The sequence below is a fragment of the Triturus cristatus genome, chromosome 10 (genome assembly GCF_964204655.1).
Source record: "Triturus cristatus chromosome 10, aTriCri1.1, whole genome shotgun sequence".
In the NCBI taxonomy this organism is placed as follows: domain Eukaryota; kingdom Metazoa; phylum Chordata; class Amphibia; order Caudata; family Salamandridae; genus Triturus; species Triturus cristatus.
Genome location: NC_140593.1, coordinates 584977016 through 584999561, shown reverse-complemented (window position 1 = coordinate 584999561; position 22546 = coordinate 584977016). Strand labels below are relative to the sequence as shown.

Genomic DNA, 22546 nt, shown 5'->3' with positions numbered 1-22546 from the left:
TAATAAACCTACTTATATATACCTACGACTACTGGATTACTTACCTGCCAAACCACCTTCTTCAATGTAACACTAACATGTTACTTTGATACTCTTATCACTACAAGCCAGTTATAAAGTTTCATATTTTATGCAGTACTTCCCAACCGGTAACATAAGGCAAAGGAGGCATTGGTAGGCAGCTGAAATATCGCTTTTCAACTGGGTGTAATTCTCATTGCATCTGGGTGTAATTCTCATTGCATCTGTTGGATGCGTCACCGCATAAACCCATACATTAACATACCCTTAGCATACTGCATCAGATCGGGAGCAACGTAGTCCCTGCCAGACGTTGGTCCTCCCCACTGAAACCATTTCTCCAATTAAACTAGAGTTCGAAGATGTTCTGACTTATTCTAATACATGGAGCTTTAAGGTTCTTAACGCCTGTCTTCAGTACATTTTATGTTATTCAGTACAAAGTGTGTTATTCAGCCTGGGACTGTTGCTCTGTCCGAGAGAAAGTACACTCTACTGAGGAACCCACAGGGAATCATTTTCTCCACTAGTGACAGACAGCAGTTCAAGTCATGTTAGATAGCAATGCCACGAAGAGATGGATGACGAGGCCGAAATCGTCCTAAGTTAATGAAAACACAAATTCTTACAGTCTCAGCATTTAAATTTCTGAAATGTTAGCGACCCATGTTACAACGTACATTATGCCACATGACATTAGTCCTGAGTTAGACTTGGAGGCTCATTGTTTTCAGCTAAATGATGCTATTTCGACTTTTTCCAAATATCTTCTTACTCGACTCCGATGTAAGTAAACGCGACATTATCATAGGTTTGACCGGTCTATTCTACTTTAATACTAGTTCCCTTCCCTACCCAAAACGATTGGATACAAGATGGCGTTTGAGCTTATTATGACAAACTGTCATGTTTAACCATTCTTAACTTCCACAGCTGCACTGTAGTCTTTCTTGTTTATGACGATCTCAATCGTTGCCACTGGCTACCAGGCACTTAACATCAAGTACCGAAAAATCGTTCAAAGCGGGACGTCTTTTAAGAAGGTCTTTGGGCTATTTGCGTATTGCCGGTATCATAGCTTCATTAATCTATCCAAATAATTGCTGAGGAAGGAACAGGTATCTTCACACAGCTGCGCTTTGTTAACCGAGGGCAGTTCAAGATCCTAGTCTATGGGACTGATTTCGGCAATCGATTTATTTTCCTGCGCAGTGACGAGTACCATACCTCGGCGGGATCTCGCGAGAATAGGATTGTCCCGAAACCCCCCCGCTGGCCCTCCCCTTCTCTCTTTCCGCCATATTACAGGACCGGTAAGTATCCGGTCTTGTTCTGGCCTTATAAACATCGGTAGGATATCGGGTGCATCCCGCCTTCCAGCGTTATTTTGTAGGGCGAACTGGACAGTACGTTTTCCCACCATCTGTTCGATTACATTTTTGACCCCCGGGGAGTGGATACGCCGCACCCGCAGTCCCTTTTTGGGGGTAGATCAAGAAATCCTTGTTTTCCCTGTTAGCTGTATGATCGATCTTCGCGAAGTTTCGGGCTGTACAGGTCTAATCAATTCCTTGTGACCGCGGTGTCTCGGTGCGTGACTGGCCGTTAGGTTCTGGCGTCGCATCATGTGAGCTAACCGCACCTCTACGTATCTGGTGCAGTCTGTTCCATTATCTGGAAATGACATTTATAGCGTGTTTACTGTAGAATCACTATTTATGTAAAAGTGTTGTGTGCCATTAACCTCAAACGTGCGTTATTTTCTCACATCAACACGTTTTTTTCCCGGCTGCAATTGTTTGAGTAAATGAACATTACACTTCAGCGTTAGCAAGGGCCACCCATTTGGCCAATATGTCCCTTGCCTGTGCCAGTTTTATAGCTTAAAGCCATCGTTCATCATAAGGGGGTCCGATATGAAGGCTTCTAGAGTGTTGCAGATATTTAAACCTGCGCAGCATCCATGTCTTGGTGACCGACTGCCTCCTAGTTCGTACTATATTGTGGTGGCCTCGTTGAGTTAATGTTTACAGGCCCTTGTAGAAACGTGCGCTTTATTACGTGATCTTTAATGTAAAGCCCTATATTCTAGCTTCATATGTATTCCGCTTATCAGTACATTGTTCCGAAGCCACCTTCCTTCCGCTTATTGGTATCTTATGGAAAACGTGCATGTTTCGCATACCTGCCAATAGACCAGTTTCAGACGCGAGACTCGATTTTCGAAGCAAAAAAATGCTGTTTTGGATGCCTCCCACCCCTCTCTTTAATTGCTTTTCCTTTAATAGAAGTCAATGGGGGAAATACCTTATTTTTTTTTATCTCCTACTTTCCTCCACTAAAATATTCGCAAGTCTGGTTTCGTGTGAAACATTTGCATTTCGTTTCGCTCTTGATGCCCCCTTGTGCTTGTGTGGTTAACCGGAAAATCGTCGGCACGTTGTTTTTTTTTTTTTTTTTTCCCCTCTTCACTTTTGTTAGATAACTCGCGAATTAAACCTTTCGTCCCCGTTTCTTACTGACCACGGGCAATTGGAAAACTGTCATATTCATTGTGTTGTATTTATGTTATATCTGACTGTACGTTTTTAAGGAAGGGCAACGCTTTTGTTTGCTAATTGCCATTACTTTTTTTTTTTTTTTTTAAACAGGCACCATGGTGCGCATGAATGTTCTTGCAGATGCTCTGAAAAGCATTAACAATGCAGAGAAACGTGGAAAACGCCAGGTTCTGATCAGGCCTTGCTCCAAAGTGATCGTGCGTTTCTTAACTGTGATGATGAAACATGGTAAGTGTCTTAATTAGCAAGTATGCTGACAGTCAAATTAGCTGGATGGCATATTACCCCACACGGTTGCAGGTTTATTTTGGTGGAAAAATGGGAGCAGCTTAAATGTTGTATTAAGGCAAGTTTTAATGACCAATGCCACAATCAATATACTTTGTTTAAATGTTTATCTTTGTAGTCTCATATACGACTGGGTGACTTGTCATAATCTGGATTTTTCAGGTTATATTGGTGAATTTGAAATCATTGATGATCACCGAGCTGGGAAAATTGTTGTGAACCTCACTGGCAGACTAAACAAGGTAGGCTATCGTTTGAAACCAACGTTGTACTTAAATTTTGCGTCTTAGACTTGCTCCTGCCATTCAGGAAATCTATCGACACCCTCTTGTTTGTAATTTCCTACTGTCATAAACTCTTCCGCTCGCAACCATGTTACATTTCCAGATGTGGTACAATCACTCCGTCACTTTTCTCCTTTTATATAATATGACCCCCCCCCCCTTAGAAATCAAGTGATAAATACTGTATTCTGGGTCAGCATGCTGCACGTCGAGGTATGAAAGTTCCCCCACCCCCTCCTTTTTCCTCCTGTTAAAGATTTCCTTTATGTGTAGACTTTATCTTTGCCTCCTTAAGGAAAAAACAAAATGGACCAATGGGGGCTTAAAATGTGCTTAATTAGCAACATATAAACAGTTCAGTAGGGCTAACACAACAGCGAGAAAACAAGTATGATTCAAGAGTTACAAATTTCATCATTTACAAATGCACTCTGCTTTGTATTGTAAACACATTCTATATAGCTCTTACTACTCCTAACAAGGTGTTTGAAGCACTTAAAGCGCTGCATCTCTGGAACCCCAGGTTGGCTGTTAATGCACTGGTTATTTCTTCTTGTTGGTTATTGGTATTCGCCTTGTGCTGTCTTATGATAGCACTGATTTTTCATCCTGAAGACATTACTGGTAGAATTGTATTAATAGGCATTAAGTGCGACGTTTAGAGGAAAGTAGTATGAGTTTATGCAGATGGATGGTTGGGTTAATAGATGAGCTTGGAAGACTTTAAGTATTGTTAGGTTGTAGGGGTATGAGTTTGAGAGGAGGGTGTGATCTTTAAGATTGGATTTACAAAAAAATACAACTGATCAAGGCAAAATGTATGTGACTTACAGTAGGCTTTCCTCTGAAGAGGCATGCAGAGGTTGGAAAAATAAGATGTCCATTGAAAACAAAATGGGGGGGGGGGGGGTGCGACAATTGGTAGTCTTAAGTGAATCTTATATTTTTCTTGCAGTTTTAAGAATACAGAGGAGGCTTTTGGGATGGCATGCTGTTTGAGTATGCAAAACGGTGGAAATGAACAAGCTATGGCAGTTCTCATGTGGATTCTCATCTTGTCTGTTGCTAGACTACCGTTTCCTGATCAACTTAAGGGTTTGGAAGCGTACATTAATGGCTGGACACACCTAGGGGGAATATCAGTAGTTGTATGTTGTGCTTTAGGGAACAGTAACTCATTGATCGTAATGTGAACGAATATAGAAGTTGTTATGCAAACATTGTAAATAGGATTAAACCAATGCCAAGCAGGTGTGTTTTGATAATCCTCTTTAAAGTTTAACACAACTAATTAAAAAAAAAAGCAAAGTGGGATCCGGTTTTGTGACTTTGGTTTAGCATGATACAAGATGGGGCGAAAATGGCTCCCATCAAGAGTGATGATGTATTATATGTAGAGACCCAGCCACTGAAGTAAGGAGTGTGTAGACAGGTGTACCTTTAGAAGTCCCACAAGTGCTTTGTTAGCAGAGGACTACTGATTATCCCTGAATACTGCTATTTGGTAGCTGGTAGGGGTGGGACTGCAGCTTCTGTTCAAGGTGAGTAAGTTTCTAGGCCAGGCCTTCCCTTTGGTCTGTCTGTCCTATATTACTACTTGGGGAGGCTGATGACTGCCTGGAGCAGATCTCATTCAATTAATTGTCTGTTTTGAGTAATTCTGATTGGAGCCAGCCCCTTTGCTTCCTGTTAGAGTTTTCACCTTGTACAAAAGAGTGGTCTCGAGGTCCGCTTGGATAGGTTTGAGCGATCCTGACCAAACTGGCTGTAGTTTGAGACGGTGGATGTTTAGTGGTGCTTTTTGAAGGGACTAATGCTTGTGTTAAGATGTATTGTGCAAAAATTTAAGTTGTTGTGAAGTGGTGATTTACCCTGAATATAGTGCTCACTACATACTGAATCATCTGTAATCTTTATTACCTTGAATTGCCACCATTGTGACAGGATGTGCATGTTGCCAGGATTTAGCACTATTGTAGTACTAGCATTTTACCGTGGATTTACCACCATTGTTCTAGGCGAAGCGTGCTGCCACATAGTGCCACCGATGTGACGGGACCAGCAGATTGCCAGGAATGACCATTTTTGTACAAGAACCAACATTTCACTTTTAGGCTTGTGAGCACAACACTCCTCACCCACACATGCAGCCATAAACACACGGGGGGGGGGGTACACCCACAGTGCAGAAACTTTTTTTTTCTGGCTTCTGGTACTTCAACAGGATTGTCTTGTACATCAGAGGATGAGACGAGGGTGTGGGAGGGAGTAAAGCATAAATGTGGGTCCAGGAGGGGAGAAGGTGTGCAAGAACTTGACGTGGCCAAACCAGAAGTGCAGATTAAGGAGGCGAATCGAGTGGCAGTGTGGGAGCAACTGGTCAGAGTGCCTAACCTATCGGCTACCATATGGTATTTTGGGGGATTGGTAAGCATAAAGGAGGTGACATAGCGCTGCTGTCCCTCATGGCTAAAAATCATTGCAAAAGCCAGTGGCTTTCATGGGAGAGCCAGTGCTGGCTTACTCAGGACTCCATTAGTCTTTGCCTCAGTGCTGCTGGTATGCTGCCGAATTGATGCGAGACTTAAAACAAGGCTCTTAATGTTTTCCCGAATAAGGTGTTCTGTCTTTGGCAGGAACAGTCTGCGCTGTAGATGTTTATGTATCAAGTAAGATATTTGCATTTTATTCTCTGTTTAACTTGCACCTAATGAAGCGGTCTATGCACTTCTGGAACCTGATAAAATGTATGTAGCCTACTGAAATTTTGTACTCCACAAGTTGTGGAGTTTGTGGAAGAAGTGACAGAGCTTGAAGAGTAAGAGGCCACAGTTGGTCTGAGCTTTGAAAGAAAGCTCAAATGTAGCACAGAATGTCACAACCTAGTGTTTTTTAGGTCTCCTAGGCTGCACTTGCGCTGTCTCTTCGAGACCTGCTGTATTCAGGTATGGACTTTGAGCTCCTCCTATTTTCCGTCCATCTTTAACATTTGCTCCTCTTCCTACCCTTTGTAAATGATGGCCTTTGATTTGTGAATCGGCGTAATATTCCCTCCTTAGTACCTCCCTCTTGCTACCTCCCATAAGGACATCCCCACTTGCATGTGGCCTAGGCTGCACTTGTGCTGTCTCTTTGAGACCTGCTGTATTCAGGTATGGACTTTGAGCTCCTCATTTTCTGTCCATCTTTAACATTTGCTCCTCTTCCTGCCCTTTGTAAATGATGGCCTTTGATTTGTGAATCGGCGTAATATTCCCTCCTTAGTACCTCCCTCTTGCTACCTCCCATAAGGACATTCCCACTTACATGTGGCCTTACACTCTAGCTTTCATTAGCAGTTAAGGCGCACTACTTGCCTTATTCATGTCTTGCTGAAGCAGGCACAACGGAGCACATAACTGCGCTGCTTCTTGCTTATATTTGCGGCGCACATGCTGCTTATTGTAGATCTAGCCCCATATAGCACTTGCGGGACGCCGGCTTCAGCAGTGGCGGTTCCTTGTTTGTATTTGCAGTGCACCATGCGCGCTTTCACTTGAACAATGTCGGAGATCGTGTGCTAACCAGCGTTTTTTTTTTTTTTTTTGCTTTACGATGGGTGCTTTCCTGTCACTAAATCTAAATTAACAGGAAGCTAAGCTCTGCAGGAAAGCATGTTTTCCTCATGCCAGTCTTTTCTAGCAGCGTGTGATCTTGCTGGTGTCAAGGGTAGCCTTTGACAAACGAGGTAGTTTACTCCAAAGTATTCTGATGGCCAATGCTCTCTAGCTTCAACAACCCGCCCTCTTATTGTGCTGCTTAGTAACAGTGCCTATATTAAACATTGATTTAGTTTTTAAAATGCTGCACACAGCGCTTCATCTTTAATATGGCAGCCAAACTTTTGCTTGATTATGCGTGGCCCACCTAAATCAAATTTACTAACTTTTTATTTACACTTTGAAAACTACCATGCTGCTCTTTCACTTGGGCAGTACCACCCACACCTGGATTTTCTGCACACCGCGCTTAATGTGTAAAATGGCGGCCACACTTTTCCAGAATGACTCGCTGTTCTCCCTATCACACTTTTCCGTCTGATTTTTAGTGTTTCTAGAAATGCACGTAATCTATTTATTCATAACATACTACTAAACATTGTTTGAACTTTTGTGTAGTTCATATGTAACCTATACATGATCTGCGTTTCGATAACATAAACGGTGGGACTGGTGGCAGGCTGATTCCGTGCACCCCCACCGGGTATGTTGGCCTGTCTGTATCCGCTAGCTCACAGTGCCACTATAATCTCCTCTTACCAAGGAGAGAATAGATTCTGGCAACCTCAGAACATGAAAATTTTGGAAACCATGTACTGCTTTTCGCTCAGTCACTTGTGCTCACTTAGTTTGTTTCAGAGATACACAGAATAAACAGACTGGGCGTTTTAAATGCATTTTTTGAACAGTTCTAGTGTAGAATAGATGAGCTGCAACAACCATTACAGTAGCCGAGATATATGATTAGAAGTACTACGAAAGTAAAGGGATGGTAAAGTTTTACCGTCTTGTAGTATCATGAATACATGTATATAAAACATGATAAAAGTGCGTACTCCTATGATGCCTCCCTAACTAGATGTTCCTAAATGTACCTAGCATCTGTAGGTTTTATGCCAAGAAGCCATCTAGGCTCTAGTCCACCCCATTACCTGAGAATGAGAGAATATGGGACCCCTCCCTGGTCTCGAATTGGACACCCCACAAGGGTGTTAGACCACTGCGAGCTGGAGCGCCTGCATGCAGGAACCTCAGTGTCTCTGGTCAGTGTGTCAGCAGGGAAGTCTGTCTCCTCTGTCCTAAGCAAGCCCATAGGTCTCCCCAGGGGTCCTAACCTTGCTGTGTTAGTGTCGGCCTAAAGGATGATTTTTTTCTAAAGACGATGGTCCCTAGACAGTTCACGAAATTGAAGCAACCAATAAACATATGCTAAATATACTATATGTTCTTTGTCCAGCCGGACAGGATTTTAATTATTAAATAAAGGCATATAAGGGAAATCGAGTACAAATTCAAGTAGGACACAACCTGCGTCCAACTCACAATCATAGACAAAAAGAATAGGGGAAAGGGTTTTCAGGCAGGGGGAAAGTGTCTGCACATTATACAAGGTAACAGACTTGACTCGCATGAGTGTACCATTGCACACTACAACCTACAGTGTTTATGCATATGGTATACAGGGTGTTGACGATGTTTCGATCCCTAGGGTAAAATCATGGGATCATCTTCAGGACAATTACATGCCTGTGTACGAACCATTCTAGATATTCGAATTATGCATGTCAAAATACATTCATAATTTATTTGACAAATGTTCACATGTAAGGCAGAATAAGGAGGGGGAAAAAGGGGGTAAGAAATTAGAGAAACCAGCATTAAATAATGTGGGCAACGACCGACCAAGGCATAATTAGTGGGACATTGATCTGTTTAACCGGGTGATTAAGGCCGTGCGCGCACTGCTGGCTTATTAAAAAGGATTGATGGATAGATAAAGGGAAGAAAAAGGGGATACCTTAGTAGAGGGTGAGTGACGAAATAATCGTGAGATTTGAATGAAAGAAGGAAAGGCTATGCAAGAAGAAAGAAGCCGTGAATTAGAACGCCTGTGGAACTACATAGCGAATGGGTCGTTACGCAAGCTAAAGGGTCGTTACGCAAGCTAAAGGGTCTTTACCAGAAAAGAGAATTTCTGGCACACGTGGCTAACCGCGAGTGATTGTCAGGAGCCAGGCTTGGTGTCCTATAAATAAGAGAAAAACGTGTGAAGCTGATGGGAAGGGTATGGCTGAGGTGAGTGAAGGTGAGGGGGGAGCAATCCTTCCCAGGGAAGCGCAATGTCCCGGATGGCCAGAGTCCACGAATAATTGGTTATGAATCTGAAAGAGGGAGACAGGGGTCAAGTATATCAAATTACACTAGGGCAGGGTGGCAGGGAAGAGTGATATTTAGCTCACCGAAATAATTTGGTAAGTAGTGGCTGTCACTGCGCGGGAGGACCTGTAGGGAGAAGTAATGGCGGTCATTAGCGTGTGGGCCTTAGAGAGCTAACGGGAAGGGCCGTCGGCATTGAGGGCAGTTACAAACTTACTGAGAGAATCTCGGATAGGGTCCATACGGCGGGGTCCTGGCTGGTAATACACGGCTCGACTTGCAGTGTAGTGCATTGGTGAATTAAGTAGTTAGAAAGGCGGTCACGTGATCACGCAGTCACCTTGTTTAATGTGCAGACACTTCCCCCCCTGCCTGAAAACCCTTTTCCCTATTCTTTTTGTTTATGATTGTGAGTAGGACGCAGGTTGTGTCCTACTTGAATTTGTACATTATTTCCCTTTTATGCTTTTATTTAATAATTAAAATCCTGTCCGGCTGGACAAAAGTCTATTTAGCATATGTTTATTGGTTGCTTCAATTTCATAAACTGTCTAGGGACCATTGTCTTTAGAAATCGTCTACAAACCCAAGGTCCCTGGCCTATTGCCTCTTGGGTCCCCTTGTTGTCTAAATCGGCCTAAAGGATGATGTCGGGCCTGAACTTTATACAGAGATATTGTACAGGAGATGTTAGTCCTGCTGTGCTCCCAAGAAGCCTCATGCATAATGTATGAGATTAAAACCAGGGAAAAACCCTCTTTCTGAATGCAGTGTTTTATCTAGGTAAAAGGTCAGTCTTTAAGAATCGTTATGAATGTGATGTAGGGAACAAAATATGTGAAAGGTTGTAATGTTACCTGCCCCTATATAGGGTACCTATATGGAATATAACATAACATGGCAGCCGCACTTTTGTTTGCTTATGCATGGCTCACCTAAATCATATTTACTAACACTTTTTATTTACTTTTGCAAACGACCATGCTGAGCTTTTACTTAGGTAGTTGAGCCCACGCCTGGCTTTTCTGCACCCGCTCTTAAAGTGTAAAATAGCGGCTGCCCTTTTCCACAATGACTCTTCTCCCTATCACACTTTTCAGTCTGATTTAGTGTTTCTAGAAATGCACGTAATCTATTTGTTCATCATATACTACTAAACATCGTTTGAACTTCATTTCTTGAGGGATATTGTGTCCCCTGTCTATGCATAGAAATGTCTCTTTATTAATCTGCAATGAGTCGCTGAAAATAGAATACGAGCAGAAGTCCAATATGGATTCAGGAAGGGCAGTGGTATGCTGGATCAGTGCTCCAATGTAACTTTTATTAGTGGTAAAATATTCACTAGCTAAAAAAGGCAACCTCTACATGGCCTTCATGGACCTGTTAGCAGCATTGGATTGTGTCGACCACAACAGGCTATGGTGCATTATGGAGGTAATGGGGTTAGATGCCGCAATGATATCGTTCATTATGCAAATATATTTAGGAGCCAAGGCGAAGTTTCTATATGGGGAAACAGGGAGAATGTACTAAACCCTTCAAAATTGAGAGAGTAAGACAAGGCTGTGTTCTTGCTCCTCTCCGACTCACTGTATGCCAATAACCTAAATGAGGCGCTGGCCGAAAAATTCAGATGTTCCCTATGTAGACTCTACTCCGCCCCCCCCATTCTGTATGCAGATAATGGAGTCTTGCTGGCAAGAACTCTCCTGTCTCTACGGAAGTGTATTACGAACTACGTAAACTTTTATGATGGGCCTGAATCTGCACGTTTAAAACAAAGTCCTTTATTATGACGATTGAAGATGGGAGAAATAAAAGTAAACTATCAGATTGAAGCTAGAAAAATTGAACACAGAGAATTTCTCATACCTGGGTATTCTTTTCAATTCCAAATTAAGATGGGATGTGATGGTGATATCTAGAGCCAACCATATGAATAAAAGTATAGCTGCAATCTTTAAATTTGCCCAAAAATTTAGGTTAGTCTTTACAGAAGATGTGAAAATCTATCTAGTAAAAACAATACATGTGGCCAAATATGGTGCAGTTTGGGGTATAGCACAAGTGGGCCGCTTACAAATGATAGAGGATAGATTTGCTAAGAGATTGTCCGTCACAGCTGCCTGTTCTAACTCCATTCCCCCCCATAAAGGAATAGGCTTACCTTTTTATCCTCAATACTATTTGAATGGCCCCTTTATTATTATGGTTATCTGGAAAAGGAAGACTGTGCAGTTAAATCCAGTTCATTTTAAAATATATTATGAATTTAGATCTTGCTCTTAAAATTCCATGGTAGACAGTCACTTGTCTCTTTGGGGTTGGGGGACCTGTATGATAATCCAACATACTGTAAACCTTTCCTACAGCAAGATTAAAAGATCCTTTTATGTCCCAAAGTACACATGACAGATGGGATAGAAATGAGGAAAAATTCACATTAATTGAATACCACACTTTACCCTCTGTATTATATGGATCTTCTTCCTAGCTTGCTTTTGTTGAAAATCCTTGCCCCCGGTATATTTTGACGTCATTCAGTCTAAATTATGTTCCTTTAATGTAGGGGTACCCCGCACATGTATTTTCATTTAACCAACTTTCACCGTGCCCATGTGACGGTATTTCAAAGCAATCGATTGTACATCTTATTTTTCTGGTAGTTTTATGAGAGGGAAAGGAAAAAATTAATTAGTCCTCCTCTAAGGAAGGACAATTTGGAGAAACTGTAAAATTATAGTATTCACCCCCCCTATATGTACAGTGAGACTTTACCATGCGGACATCCATGGGCACTGGATTGTGCCAATCTATATAAAGATTTGTCCGTAACTCCAATACTTACTTTTTAAGATGCAAACTATGAATTTTAAAATGCTAGTTAGTGAACGGATTGATGTAAGAGGGGTCTAATGTTTGTAAGATACTATTTTTATTCTTGAGAGAATTTCCATGTTTTATGGCTCTTCTATACTGTTTATTGTAATTTTATTCATTTTTTTTTTGTTTAAAATTGCAAAATAGTGTCAATCGAATTGAAAGTGCAATGTTCATACATTTTGGTGTATTAAAATAGAACTGTCTTGATGAACGTTTTGGAAGATGTCTTATAAGCCATCACGGAGTTGTATTTTCCACACTGTTCTAAGTTAAATGTAGATGATGAAACGGAGGTTGTGGGAGGCGTACGCATGCAAGCCTGCATGGGCACCTATTGCACCACTCCCTTGTCTGTTTCTCCCCCCCCCCCCAAATAAACTCTTGTGGTCGGGGGGGGGGGGGGGGGGGTTGTGCGGTGGGGCTCCGACTTAACTTTGACCAGAGGAGGTTTCCTTTACCCTTGGTAAAACTTGTCAGTCTCCCCACTTTAAAGCATTTTCTAAATTAAATTCTCTCGCATGGCAATGGAAACCGATGCAGAGTGACCGAAGTCTGCTCTTTTGTGCAACTTAAGTACTAGATGTGTGTATTAAGCTCAGTCTCGGTGATAACCAGATAAAAATAATTGAAATGCATCGCCTGTGCACTTTTAACATGCTTTTTCTTGAGAAGCTCACTAGAGAACTCAGCACACCCAATGATCCCTTAAAACACAAGCCTTCTTTCCAGTAACTGTACTTGTATCTGCCCCATAAATGGCACCAACCAGAACAGAGGGAGCACCACAGTGTAGTTTTTTGTTTGTTTTGAGAGCTAGGTCCCGACCTGCTCAGTGGCGTTCGGGATCAAAGATTGTTTTTGGAATGGTTTGCCCTACACAGAGCACTGACCTGTGTTCCTGTGGGCCCACTGTATTTTGCTCTGAGATTTGGCCATGCATTGAAATGGGCCTTAACCTGGGCTTTAGCGTAGGACTAAATCTGGTTTCAAGTGAATGGCATGTAATAATGGACTTAACATATTAAGGTGTGGCCTCTGAAGCTATTGCTTGCTGCGTTGCATTAGTTTCTCTGCTGATGGTTGTCTTTCACAAATAAGTGAATGTGTTCATCAAATTCAGTTTTTGTTTTGCAGTGTGGTGTAATCAGTCCACGGTTTGATGTGCAACTAAAGGATCTGGAGAAGTGGCAGAACAATCTGTTGCCATCTCGTCAGTTTGGGTAGGTGCAGAATTGAAATAACTTTCTTGCTTAGAAGGCATCCATTGTTCTCTTTATTTTTTTAATCTCTGGTTGTATTTTCTTCCACTTCATTGTTTTGTCACTTCGATCTCCCATTTTGCATTTTCACAATTTTCAGCACCATTTGCACATTTCTTTACTTTAATAACTTTGTCCTTTTGGTTTCATTTCATGGTCATTTTCTTACTGCAGCTTTTCATTCCTCCTGCTAATTTTTGCGCCCCCCCCTTTACAGCCCCTTCTGCAGTCCTTTTCCTTCACATTTTTTCTTTTTCCACTTAAATTATGGAGGCTTGACTATGAAACTGTCCCTTCCCTCACCCCTTTTTTGTAGTAAAATGTTATAAGTTGTTTAACATAGGGGAACGCTCTATAGTATCTAGTTCTGCATGCTCGTGTTTTTGGGGAAGATAGGTGCTGTTCTGGGGTAGCACGCTACTTGCCAAAAAAAGCTTTGCCTCATCAGGTGTACCAAGCGCTATATGAATGCAAACCCTTCCCTGTTGTATCCCTCCCCTATCCTTTTTCAATCCAAATAAGACTCATGTACACCGCTCAAATTAATTCCATATTTCCCTATAATAATTCACCACTACTCCTTTTCTAGTTCCCGGAGTAGTGTGCTACTCGCCGAAAAGGGTTTCACTGCTTTGTCGGTAGCAATTGCTATATCAATGCCATTACAATCGGGATGGAAGTGCATAACTACCTCGTACAATCTTAGTTCCAGGTAGAGTACTTTTGAGCTTCTGTGTTCCAAGTATGCTGTTCACCTTCGCTGACTAGCCTATGATCCATGGCAGTTACTATGCCCAAAATTATTGGGCGGAGGGGCAAGGGGACAATATAGCTTTTGCTTTTATGTGAGTAGGTAGTTCAAGGTGGTGTCCCCTCCCTCCAATGCTTATTGAATTCTCATGAGCCAAGTCTATTACTCAGTTCTATTCCTAATTCTCAACTTAAATCCTTGTTTGACTTGCCTAAAACACACCACAAACAGTTGAGACAAAAATCTCAGCCATTAACACATCATACCAAAAACATTGCTAGCAATACTATAAGCTATAGTTTCTTTTATGGAGAAAGTAAAAACGTATAAGTATATTGCTATCTTCACTTTTAAGATCTTCGTCCTGAGTTGTACACCCTGCTTTAATAGGATTTCTTTAACTTGCCTCTAAGCCTCCAATTTGAAGACCTGGATAATGAGACTGCTCTAGGTCTTTAGGCCTCATCTGTCCCCTAGATTGACCGTGGCCATGAAAGTCTGCTAAGTATCAAAGAATTAGTGTATCTAAATAAGACCTGTCCACCACTCGTATTACTCAAAAATGTCACTATACTAATTCACCACTTATACTTTGAGTTCCAGAGTAGCATGCTACTCGCCGAAAAATCGCTTCAGCGCCCCATATGGGGTAGCAAGCGCTATATTAATGCTAACCTTTTTCCCTCCTCTGCCCACATAACTGACTTAACATATCCACCACTCAAATTACTTTTTTATTTTACTATCCTAATTCACCACTAATCCTTTATGGGTTCTGGAGTAGCACGCTACTCGCCAAAAAAGGGCTTCATCGCCCCATCAGGAGTAGTAAGCGCTATTTAAATGCAATTGCCATACAATACACAAAGCAATTCTTGAAATAACCCTGCAATTACTAATTGAAAGCTTGCTGATTGTCCTTGTGCAACAGATCTGCGTTTGAAAAATCTATTTTAAAATTAATGTAACCTTAGGAGTTCCGTCAAGGGTTGTCATGTGCTGCCTAGACCTCCCATCTCGCCAGCAAAATAATCTTTTGTTAATATTCTCCCAACATTGGATAGAAATGAGCTAATCCATCCTTAATTAACTTCTCCCAGATTTAGTCTGATATTAAATACGCCATACTGTGCCAGGTACCCTTGTACAACAAATACAGTTGGTCTCTTCTTGCCCAGTATCTTTGAAGGTATCGCTGCGGGGGCATAGCCACTGTTACAAGTGACTCCTATTCATGTTTGCTGTTCTACGTTGCGCGTGTGAACTGGTTTATTACCAGATTTAGTAGAGTACATGCTACCCTGGAAGACTAAACTGGAGTGTTGCTTTCTTGCACACATGCCTTCGTACATGTATGCATATTAAGTAAGTAGTGTACATCCAAGAATGAATCGAACATTGTTGCTATTGACTGGAGCCCTTTAAGCGCTATTTGGAAAGTAAACGTAAGCTTTTCGATTAAGACACACAGACATCATAAGATGGAGACTGCTTTGCATCTGGAAAAGGGCTCTTCTGTTAAACCCCACCACCCCCCAAAATGTAGGATCAAAGGCTGTTTGAAGTGTTTCAAACAGCAGCAGCCCAGCTGCCTTTCAGTGACTTTATTAATGATGCAAAGGTTTGTCCGGTCTGAAGGCCTAGTGTACTAATGTGTCCACTGTAGGGGCCTTTGTTTTGCCTCATGGTAACCGGTTCAAATCCTGGCAGGTCCACTCAGCCTTTCATCCTTCTAAGGTCTCTGAAATGTGTACCATTGAGTTCGGTAACAAACATCTGTTCACCGCCAAGATGCCCTCCTGGTGAACGCGCGCTATACACATGCTATGTCAATCCTCCAAGCCCAATTTCCTCTTGATCCAGGCCATTCATTTGGACCTCACAAGCAAGATTCCAGTGTCAATTTTCTGTTGGTAAAAAAACGTTTTTCCGTTACTTAAGTTGTGTCTATGACAGGAAGGTCACCAACTTGGTGGTTTAGAGTAGTATCTTTGAGATGCAAAGTTTCTTGCCTTGGTTACTGCTGCTAAGACAGCCCTCTGATTAATGGAGGGAGAACATCCAGATGGCAAGTGAATGCCTTGGTTGACGCATGAGGCATGTCAATTTGAGCCATCCCAGGGGCAGGTCTGTAGAATGTGCTAGATGAAATCGTGCTGATACCATGAAGTGGGGCAAAGAATGCAGACCCACCACTTTTCCCACCCTAAGCAGCTGTGACTGGCCATCAACCCCACTTACATAACAGACTTGCCCAGCAGCTCATGCTAGGAAAATCATTTGGTGCAATTGTAACCAAAGTGGGAAATTTGCATTTTTAGGCACTCTGAATCTGCTCTTCATCTAGAATTCAGATTTGTAATCTCATTCTTTCAACATATGACTAATATATGCTGGTTGTTTGTGCTAGGAATGGTATCCTTGGGTATAAAACCCTAAATCTGCAGAAACAGTAGCACTGGAAACAAGAAAGCGTAATCTTGGACTGCCAGAAAGTTAACCAGCACTTTTAAAATCCAGAAACTTTTAAGCCATTCTGTGCTTGCTAGTTATGTCAATGACCGGTTTCAGCCTACAATTCTAACAAATGAAATGCATTGAATAGAACTGTATACATAAAGCAGCTGCTAATTTCCAAGCTTCAGATCGTTTTTGTGATGAGACTACCTGAATATTTGTAATCTAACGTTTTTTTTAAAATTGCTTTTGAACAGATACATTGTTCTCACAACGTCAGCTGGCATCATGGATCACGAAGAAGCTAGGCGAAAACATACAGGAGGCAAAATCCTGGGATTCTTTTTCTAGAATGTAAAAAGGCAGACTAATAAATTGTTAAACAGACTTGTTTTAGATTGTTTGATGGATTGGGGAATGCAGTTAAACAGGTTTTGTAAACGTCAGTTTATCCGTCACTTAATATTTATTCATCTGTACTTTGAGGTGCATTAAAATAGTAAATGCTTAAACCTTGCATGTTTGTGTCCAGCAGTGTGCTAGAAAGCAGATGTATCTGTTACCATGAGCGCTGTATGTTTGTCCTTATTTGCCTGGCTTATTTTAGGTGATAATTACAGTATGCATGATTCGATCATGCCCCGAATGATTGGTGAGTGATTATTTTGACCTACTTGAGTTGAATAGGTAAGTCAATTAACAGGCTCACTCACTGTAACTAAGAAATGAGACTAGATGGGGCAAGCTGCACACATTGTACACCCAAAGCAGTTGGTCTGAATGCAACAAAAGTTGGAGTTCTCTGTGTTGCACAATAGGGGTTCAGCTCTTAAAGCCTTAGCAAGAGCCCACATGTATACTTCACTGGAGAGTTACTACACCTGCAATAATGTCCATCAGGACTCTCAGCTGATCTTGATGTGTAACTGGGTGGGTTGTCAGCACTGAGGACACATGCAAGGAATATGGTTGAGATAATACGAAAGGTGGTGCCTTGTGGAAGGATGTTAACCATGAGGGTTTGTGCTTTTTCGTATTGGACTTCAGGGTCATTACCAGTGGCAGAAGGCAAATCATATAGATATTTTATTTGACATTGAAGCTGTGTCTGTGTTTAGATTAGAGTTAACTGGGGTGTTGTAATGTTGCATGGCTTTAATAATTTGTTTTTTTTGTATAGTGGACGGGCCAGGGTGGTTGTGGTATATTGAGCTGTGACTTGACATTTGGGTAATTGGATCAATAATAGTGTGTGTTGTGATTTGATCTGGTGTCCTGAGATGGGACTAGATTGAGACATTTTTGGGATTATACTGCTGAAGTATCAAAAGTGAGCTGGAGACCACATCGTATACATGACTGCTGGGGAGGTGAGTGGTACCTCAGTACGAGTCATTAAGGTGCTGTGGCAATCAAAATAATGGCAAAAACCCTAGCATCAGGCTTCATAAGGCAGTGTCATTTGCAGAGTACCGTAGTACCAGGCTACGCAAAATTAACTATCCACCAATACATTGTGTGGGACCAAGAGTTCACTGGACCAAGCTAAATATACAGCGACTTCCATAATTTGGCCCAAGTTGGCTCGAAGTACCACAGCCAAGACTTTGGCTCACTCCCCAACAGTAAATGTACATCATAAGATGTGAGCCTAGTAATATTGTTCATGAAACGAGCATTATTTGAGCAAACGGCCATGTTGGAATATATGTAAAAAAAAAAAGCACACCCGAAACTGTTAAAATGTAATAAACTAATTTAAAAATAGAATAAAGCTCAAGTGGGCCGTGTTTCTGCATTTTTCTACTTTGGTGCATGCACTACTACAATACAAAGGGCCAGATGTACAAAATGCATATCTTGCATTTCCTAAATAGTAACTCCATAGAAATTGCTATTTAGGAATGGTTAATGGTCTTTAAAAATAGATTCTCTAATAGCGGTTCGTATAGAGTAGGAATCCCTATTGAGGAAATCACTGCTTGCGTAGTACCAAACCATTTGTCCGTATAGGCCCATAGGTACAAAATATTTTACATTTTCTAATTTGCAATTTCGAAAGGTGACGTTCGGCCTATGCCCCCCGCCCCCCTTGCAGCACTAGAAAAAAGTGGTGCAGATAAAAAGCGCTCATATGCCCTAGGGGCATGTGTGTACTTCATTGCTTATATTTATTTAAACATTTTGGAGTGCCTTTCAAAAAATAGTTATTTTTATTGTGCATGGTTACCATTGACTTTGAGTCGATTTGTAATAGCATTTCTTAAATTCCAAATTCACATTTGGGAAATGCTTTGTACATGAACAATCGTAGATCCCTATTTATGATTTCCTATTTGGGGGTTGCAAAATGCGATTCTGTACTGGGTAGAAATCTGAATTTGATTCTCAAACTGCCTTTGTGCATGGCAAAAGGCTATTTAGCATTTAACGGGCTGAAATAGCTTTTCGGCCTGTTAAGAAACGCTAAATATCTTCGTGCATCTTGCCCATAGACCCTGGTTTCCATATTGCTATGCTGCAATTCTCCTGCGTCGCCTGAAATAAACACATTGAACAAAACCAAAGTGATGCCACTTCCTATATGACACAAAGCACTTGTGTTCAACATTGCATGACCACATTTCTTACAAGTGCACTGAATAGATTGATCTAACAAAGGTGGGTGGTCATTAAACCAACGGAATGAGCTTTTAACAGTTTCATCACAGATGTACAGACAGTTCATCGGAATTAAATCCCACAGGTGTGATGATTTTTAATTGAATAATAAAACCATGATTCGAACGGTTGCAGTGTCTGCACTCTGTCACCTCTGCTATTGATGGTCACGGTTTCCAGAGCCACAATCTAGTAACCTCTCCAGCATGGTGTTGCTGGAAGTGGCGTGCCAAGGGATAATCCCGGTCAACATCAGTGATGGTCCTCATGTTCCAGTACACGTTCCTTTACTTTGTGTACTGTACTACCAATTAAGTACTTGCTAAAACTATGTCTTGTGCAATATATGGAATAGTAGTGAAGGGCATGCCAACTTGGGCTACTTCTTTCATGTTTGTACTATACACGCCTTGCACTTAGTGCATCTGTAGAATCCTTCATGGAGAGTAATGGCTCTTGGCTGCACTGAGGTCACCATATTTTTACAAAGCATATCCTTTAATGATTTGCATCTTTTGAATGTCATTCTAGGATGATCCAGGTGTTTAGCCAGTACCTCCTTAGTATGAGGGATATGCCAGTTCTTTTTAAGTCCTTTCCTCACTAAGGGTGCTAGTGTGTGTGTGTGTGTGTGTGTGTGTGTATGTATGTGTATTTTTTTTCTCTCACTGAAAAAACCAAAGGTTACAGGGACATGTTAGTTGGGCTCAGATTGCACTGGTACAAATCATGGAACATGAGCAGTTGTAGTTACCTGAACTAAATAACTTACTCCCTGCAATGCACTGCTTATGTCCTTACATATTGCATCACTCGTGACCTGGTCACTGACATTCAGTGATTGTTTTCTAAAGGTTTGAGTGTTAAACATATATACTAGGGAACCAAAAAGGTTAAATTAGTTTGTGTACTACTGAGTGACTATTTTTAGGTCTCGCTGGGCGCTCCTTGCCTGCAATAGCTATGAAGTCAGTTACAAGAAGGGGACTTGAAGCCCCGTCCCTCATTTCCATTGGTTAGCGTCAGCGTTTATGGTAAACGCTGGCTTCTCATTGGAAAGGAGGGCTTTTCGTTGCCTCTCTTTGGCTTTTTTGTCTGGCCCATCCGGACTGGATCGCCTGCATCTCTGATGGGGCCGAACAAAAAAGGAGGCATGATGCCGCGTGTTTATTTTTGCATCGCGCTTTCACTTTAAAGTGAAAGCGCAATGCAAAAATAAACAGCAGATGCCTGGCGAGCGCTTGTTTGAAAGGTGCTTTCTTGCAAGTGAAATATTTCATGGGTGAGAGCCTTGTGCGTATACTAGTCTGTCAGTTTGAAATGAGATTTCACTGCTGCTGAAATGTTAAGCAGCGGATACTCAAGTTTTAGTTATTTCTGCTGGTGCCTATGAAAGTCAGTGGCATACATTTCAGGATGGTCTTCGCACGAACCCAGCAACTGGTGGATTTTTCCATAGTGGTCTGTCTTCTATTTCTGCAGCTGAAGCTATGAACTTCTCACCGTTGTTTGCATCGGTCTATCACCTGACAAGTCTAGACTACAAAGCCCATTAGGCCGCCTTCTCTCCAGCTTCCGCGTTCCATTGTATCAAAGATGTCACTTTAAACCTATGTGACACCCGTCAATCTTATGGCAAAAGCTACTCCATTTGTTAAGCGACTCTTTCAATCCAATTCAGACCGGCAAAGAGGCGGAAGTAAGGCAGGTTCTGACAGAAGCCGCGAAAGGCAGAAGTGGAGGCTACAGCCTAAGGATGGAGAGTACAGTGGGGCCTGAGAGGAGCATCCCGGCTCCCAGCAGCAGGGAGTGGTTTGCGCAACATATTTGACTGATCGCAGTGATCTTATACCCCCCCCCCCCCCCCCCCCCTGCTAAGTCAGGAACAAGTTTTGGTTGGGCTCAGAGATCTAGACCGAGTTAATGCTGGAGCGGTCTACCACACCCGGTTTAGGTCACACCCCATCAGTGGAGAAGCACCCTGGGCTTGAGAAGTTTTGTGTCCCACCCTCCAGCACCATGTTTGACTTCGCCCCCTCCCACAGCATCACAGAGGCCTTAAGTATCTTAATGCATCAATCTAATACCTCTCTCCGCCCCAGTGTCTTCACCCCCCCCCCGTATCTTCTCGGCTAAACGTCAGTTGATGCTTCCTCAGCTGCCTAGTCCCGTGGTGCTTTTCAACTGCCTCTTCCAACCTTGTCCCAGTGACGAGTACTCCTTCCTAAGAACCGCTTTGTCTTCCTCCCATCAGAGAAGCTGCTCCTTTGACAGCTTCTCTCATGCAGCCTCCTTGGATTTTCTCCAATATTATGTGGTTTCATGAAAATCTTTAATCTAACCTGGACCACTGACCCGCAGTGTGACCCAGCCCCTGTGCTGCTACTCAAGCATCCCTTCAACTGCGTTTGACATTTGTTTTCCTCTTGTGCACGTCTTTTGTGGTATGTTCCGGTAGTTATTTTTTTGTCCCACCCATCCATCCTTAATAATTCCTCTTGAGCATCTTATAAATATATCCACAGACTGTTGCAGTTTATTTTGGGCTCGGTTGCTTCATGTTCACTGTTCGTTTTAGGAGCACAGTTCTTGGTGATGGGATTTATCACGTGATCTTCCCCCTCTTACCTGGAATAAGCTCCACAGGGAGTCTGCCAAACTTTTTTTTTTTTTAGCTGCCATTTGATCCCGTGGACGACTACCTTGCTGGTTGATTGAGAAAAATGATATATACACGTCAGGTTAGAGAATAATTTGTGTCGGCTGCACTAATTTATTCAACCCGATGTAGCAGTTATCTTTTTAAAACTGACCCTGCCTACAGTGTCTTCTACGTGTTTGATTTGGTTCAGCAATGTTTAAAAAAAAATGGTTTCCTTTTGCTTTCTGATGTCGATGCTTTAGTTACACTTTACGAATGGATACTTTGGTAGTTTATAGTTTATGTAGCCAGTTACGGGCATACTCTGAACAAGTCAACTTTTTTTCTTATGCATTTTTCAATTTGTATTTTCATGTTGCTAACTAAGTATTATTTAGCAATGTAGGCGCACCTTATCTAACCATGAAAGGACTCTTGTCCTAGCCATCTGATACCTTATCCGTGTGATAAATTCCCATTTAAAAGGGGGGGGGGGGGGGGGGGGGGAGATAAACCACTGAGTACAGACCTCTCGAAAGCAGCACAACATGAAAATCCGGCGGCACAGGGGTTGAACAATGAAGTCAGTCTATGGCAAACTAGCCTGAACCAGTGCTGTGCCTGACATTTCAGCTCATCACTCATGTGAAGCAGTCTGCCGGCGGCGGCAGTGCAACCACAACCCACCACCAGGCTGCAACACCCGCACTACGTTTAATGCACTGGAAAATGAAGGTCACTGACAATCCCAGTGTATGTCTGGTGATTTTCAGATTTTTGGGATCCCAATTTGTCGAGGATTGAGGTTGGTGCTTTTCTACC

The 22546-nt window shown here is 42.1% G+C and overlaps 1 protein-coding gene across 3 annotated transcripts; it reads left to right on the top strand.

Annotated features, from left to right (window-relative positions):
- Positions 1 to 1216: 1216 nt before the first annotated feature.
- Positions 1217 to 16809, top strand: RPS15A (ribosomal protein S15a). 3 transcript variants are annotated; one of them, XM_085632096.1, is made up of 5 exons: positions 1217 to 1334; positions 2673 to 2810; positions 3033 to 3112; positions 13090 to 13175; positions 16680 to 16809. In XM_085632096.1, exons 2-5 carry the CDS (start codon positions 2678 to 2680, stop codon positions 16771 to 16773), a joined length of 393 nt encoding a protein of 130 aa, XP_085488222.1. In that variant the 5' UTR covers positions 1217 to 1334; positions 2673 to 2677; the 3' UTR covers positions 16774 to 16809. The 3 variants fall into 3 exon arrangements, with proteins under 3 accessions (XP_085488222.1, XP_085488220.1, XP_085488219.1); XM_085632094.1 differs by having other exon boundaries at positions 1325 to 1427; XM_085632093.1 differs by lacking the exon at positions 1217 to 1334 and adding an exon at positions 1344 to 1371.
- Positions 16810 to 22546: the final 5737 nt, after the last annotated feature.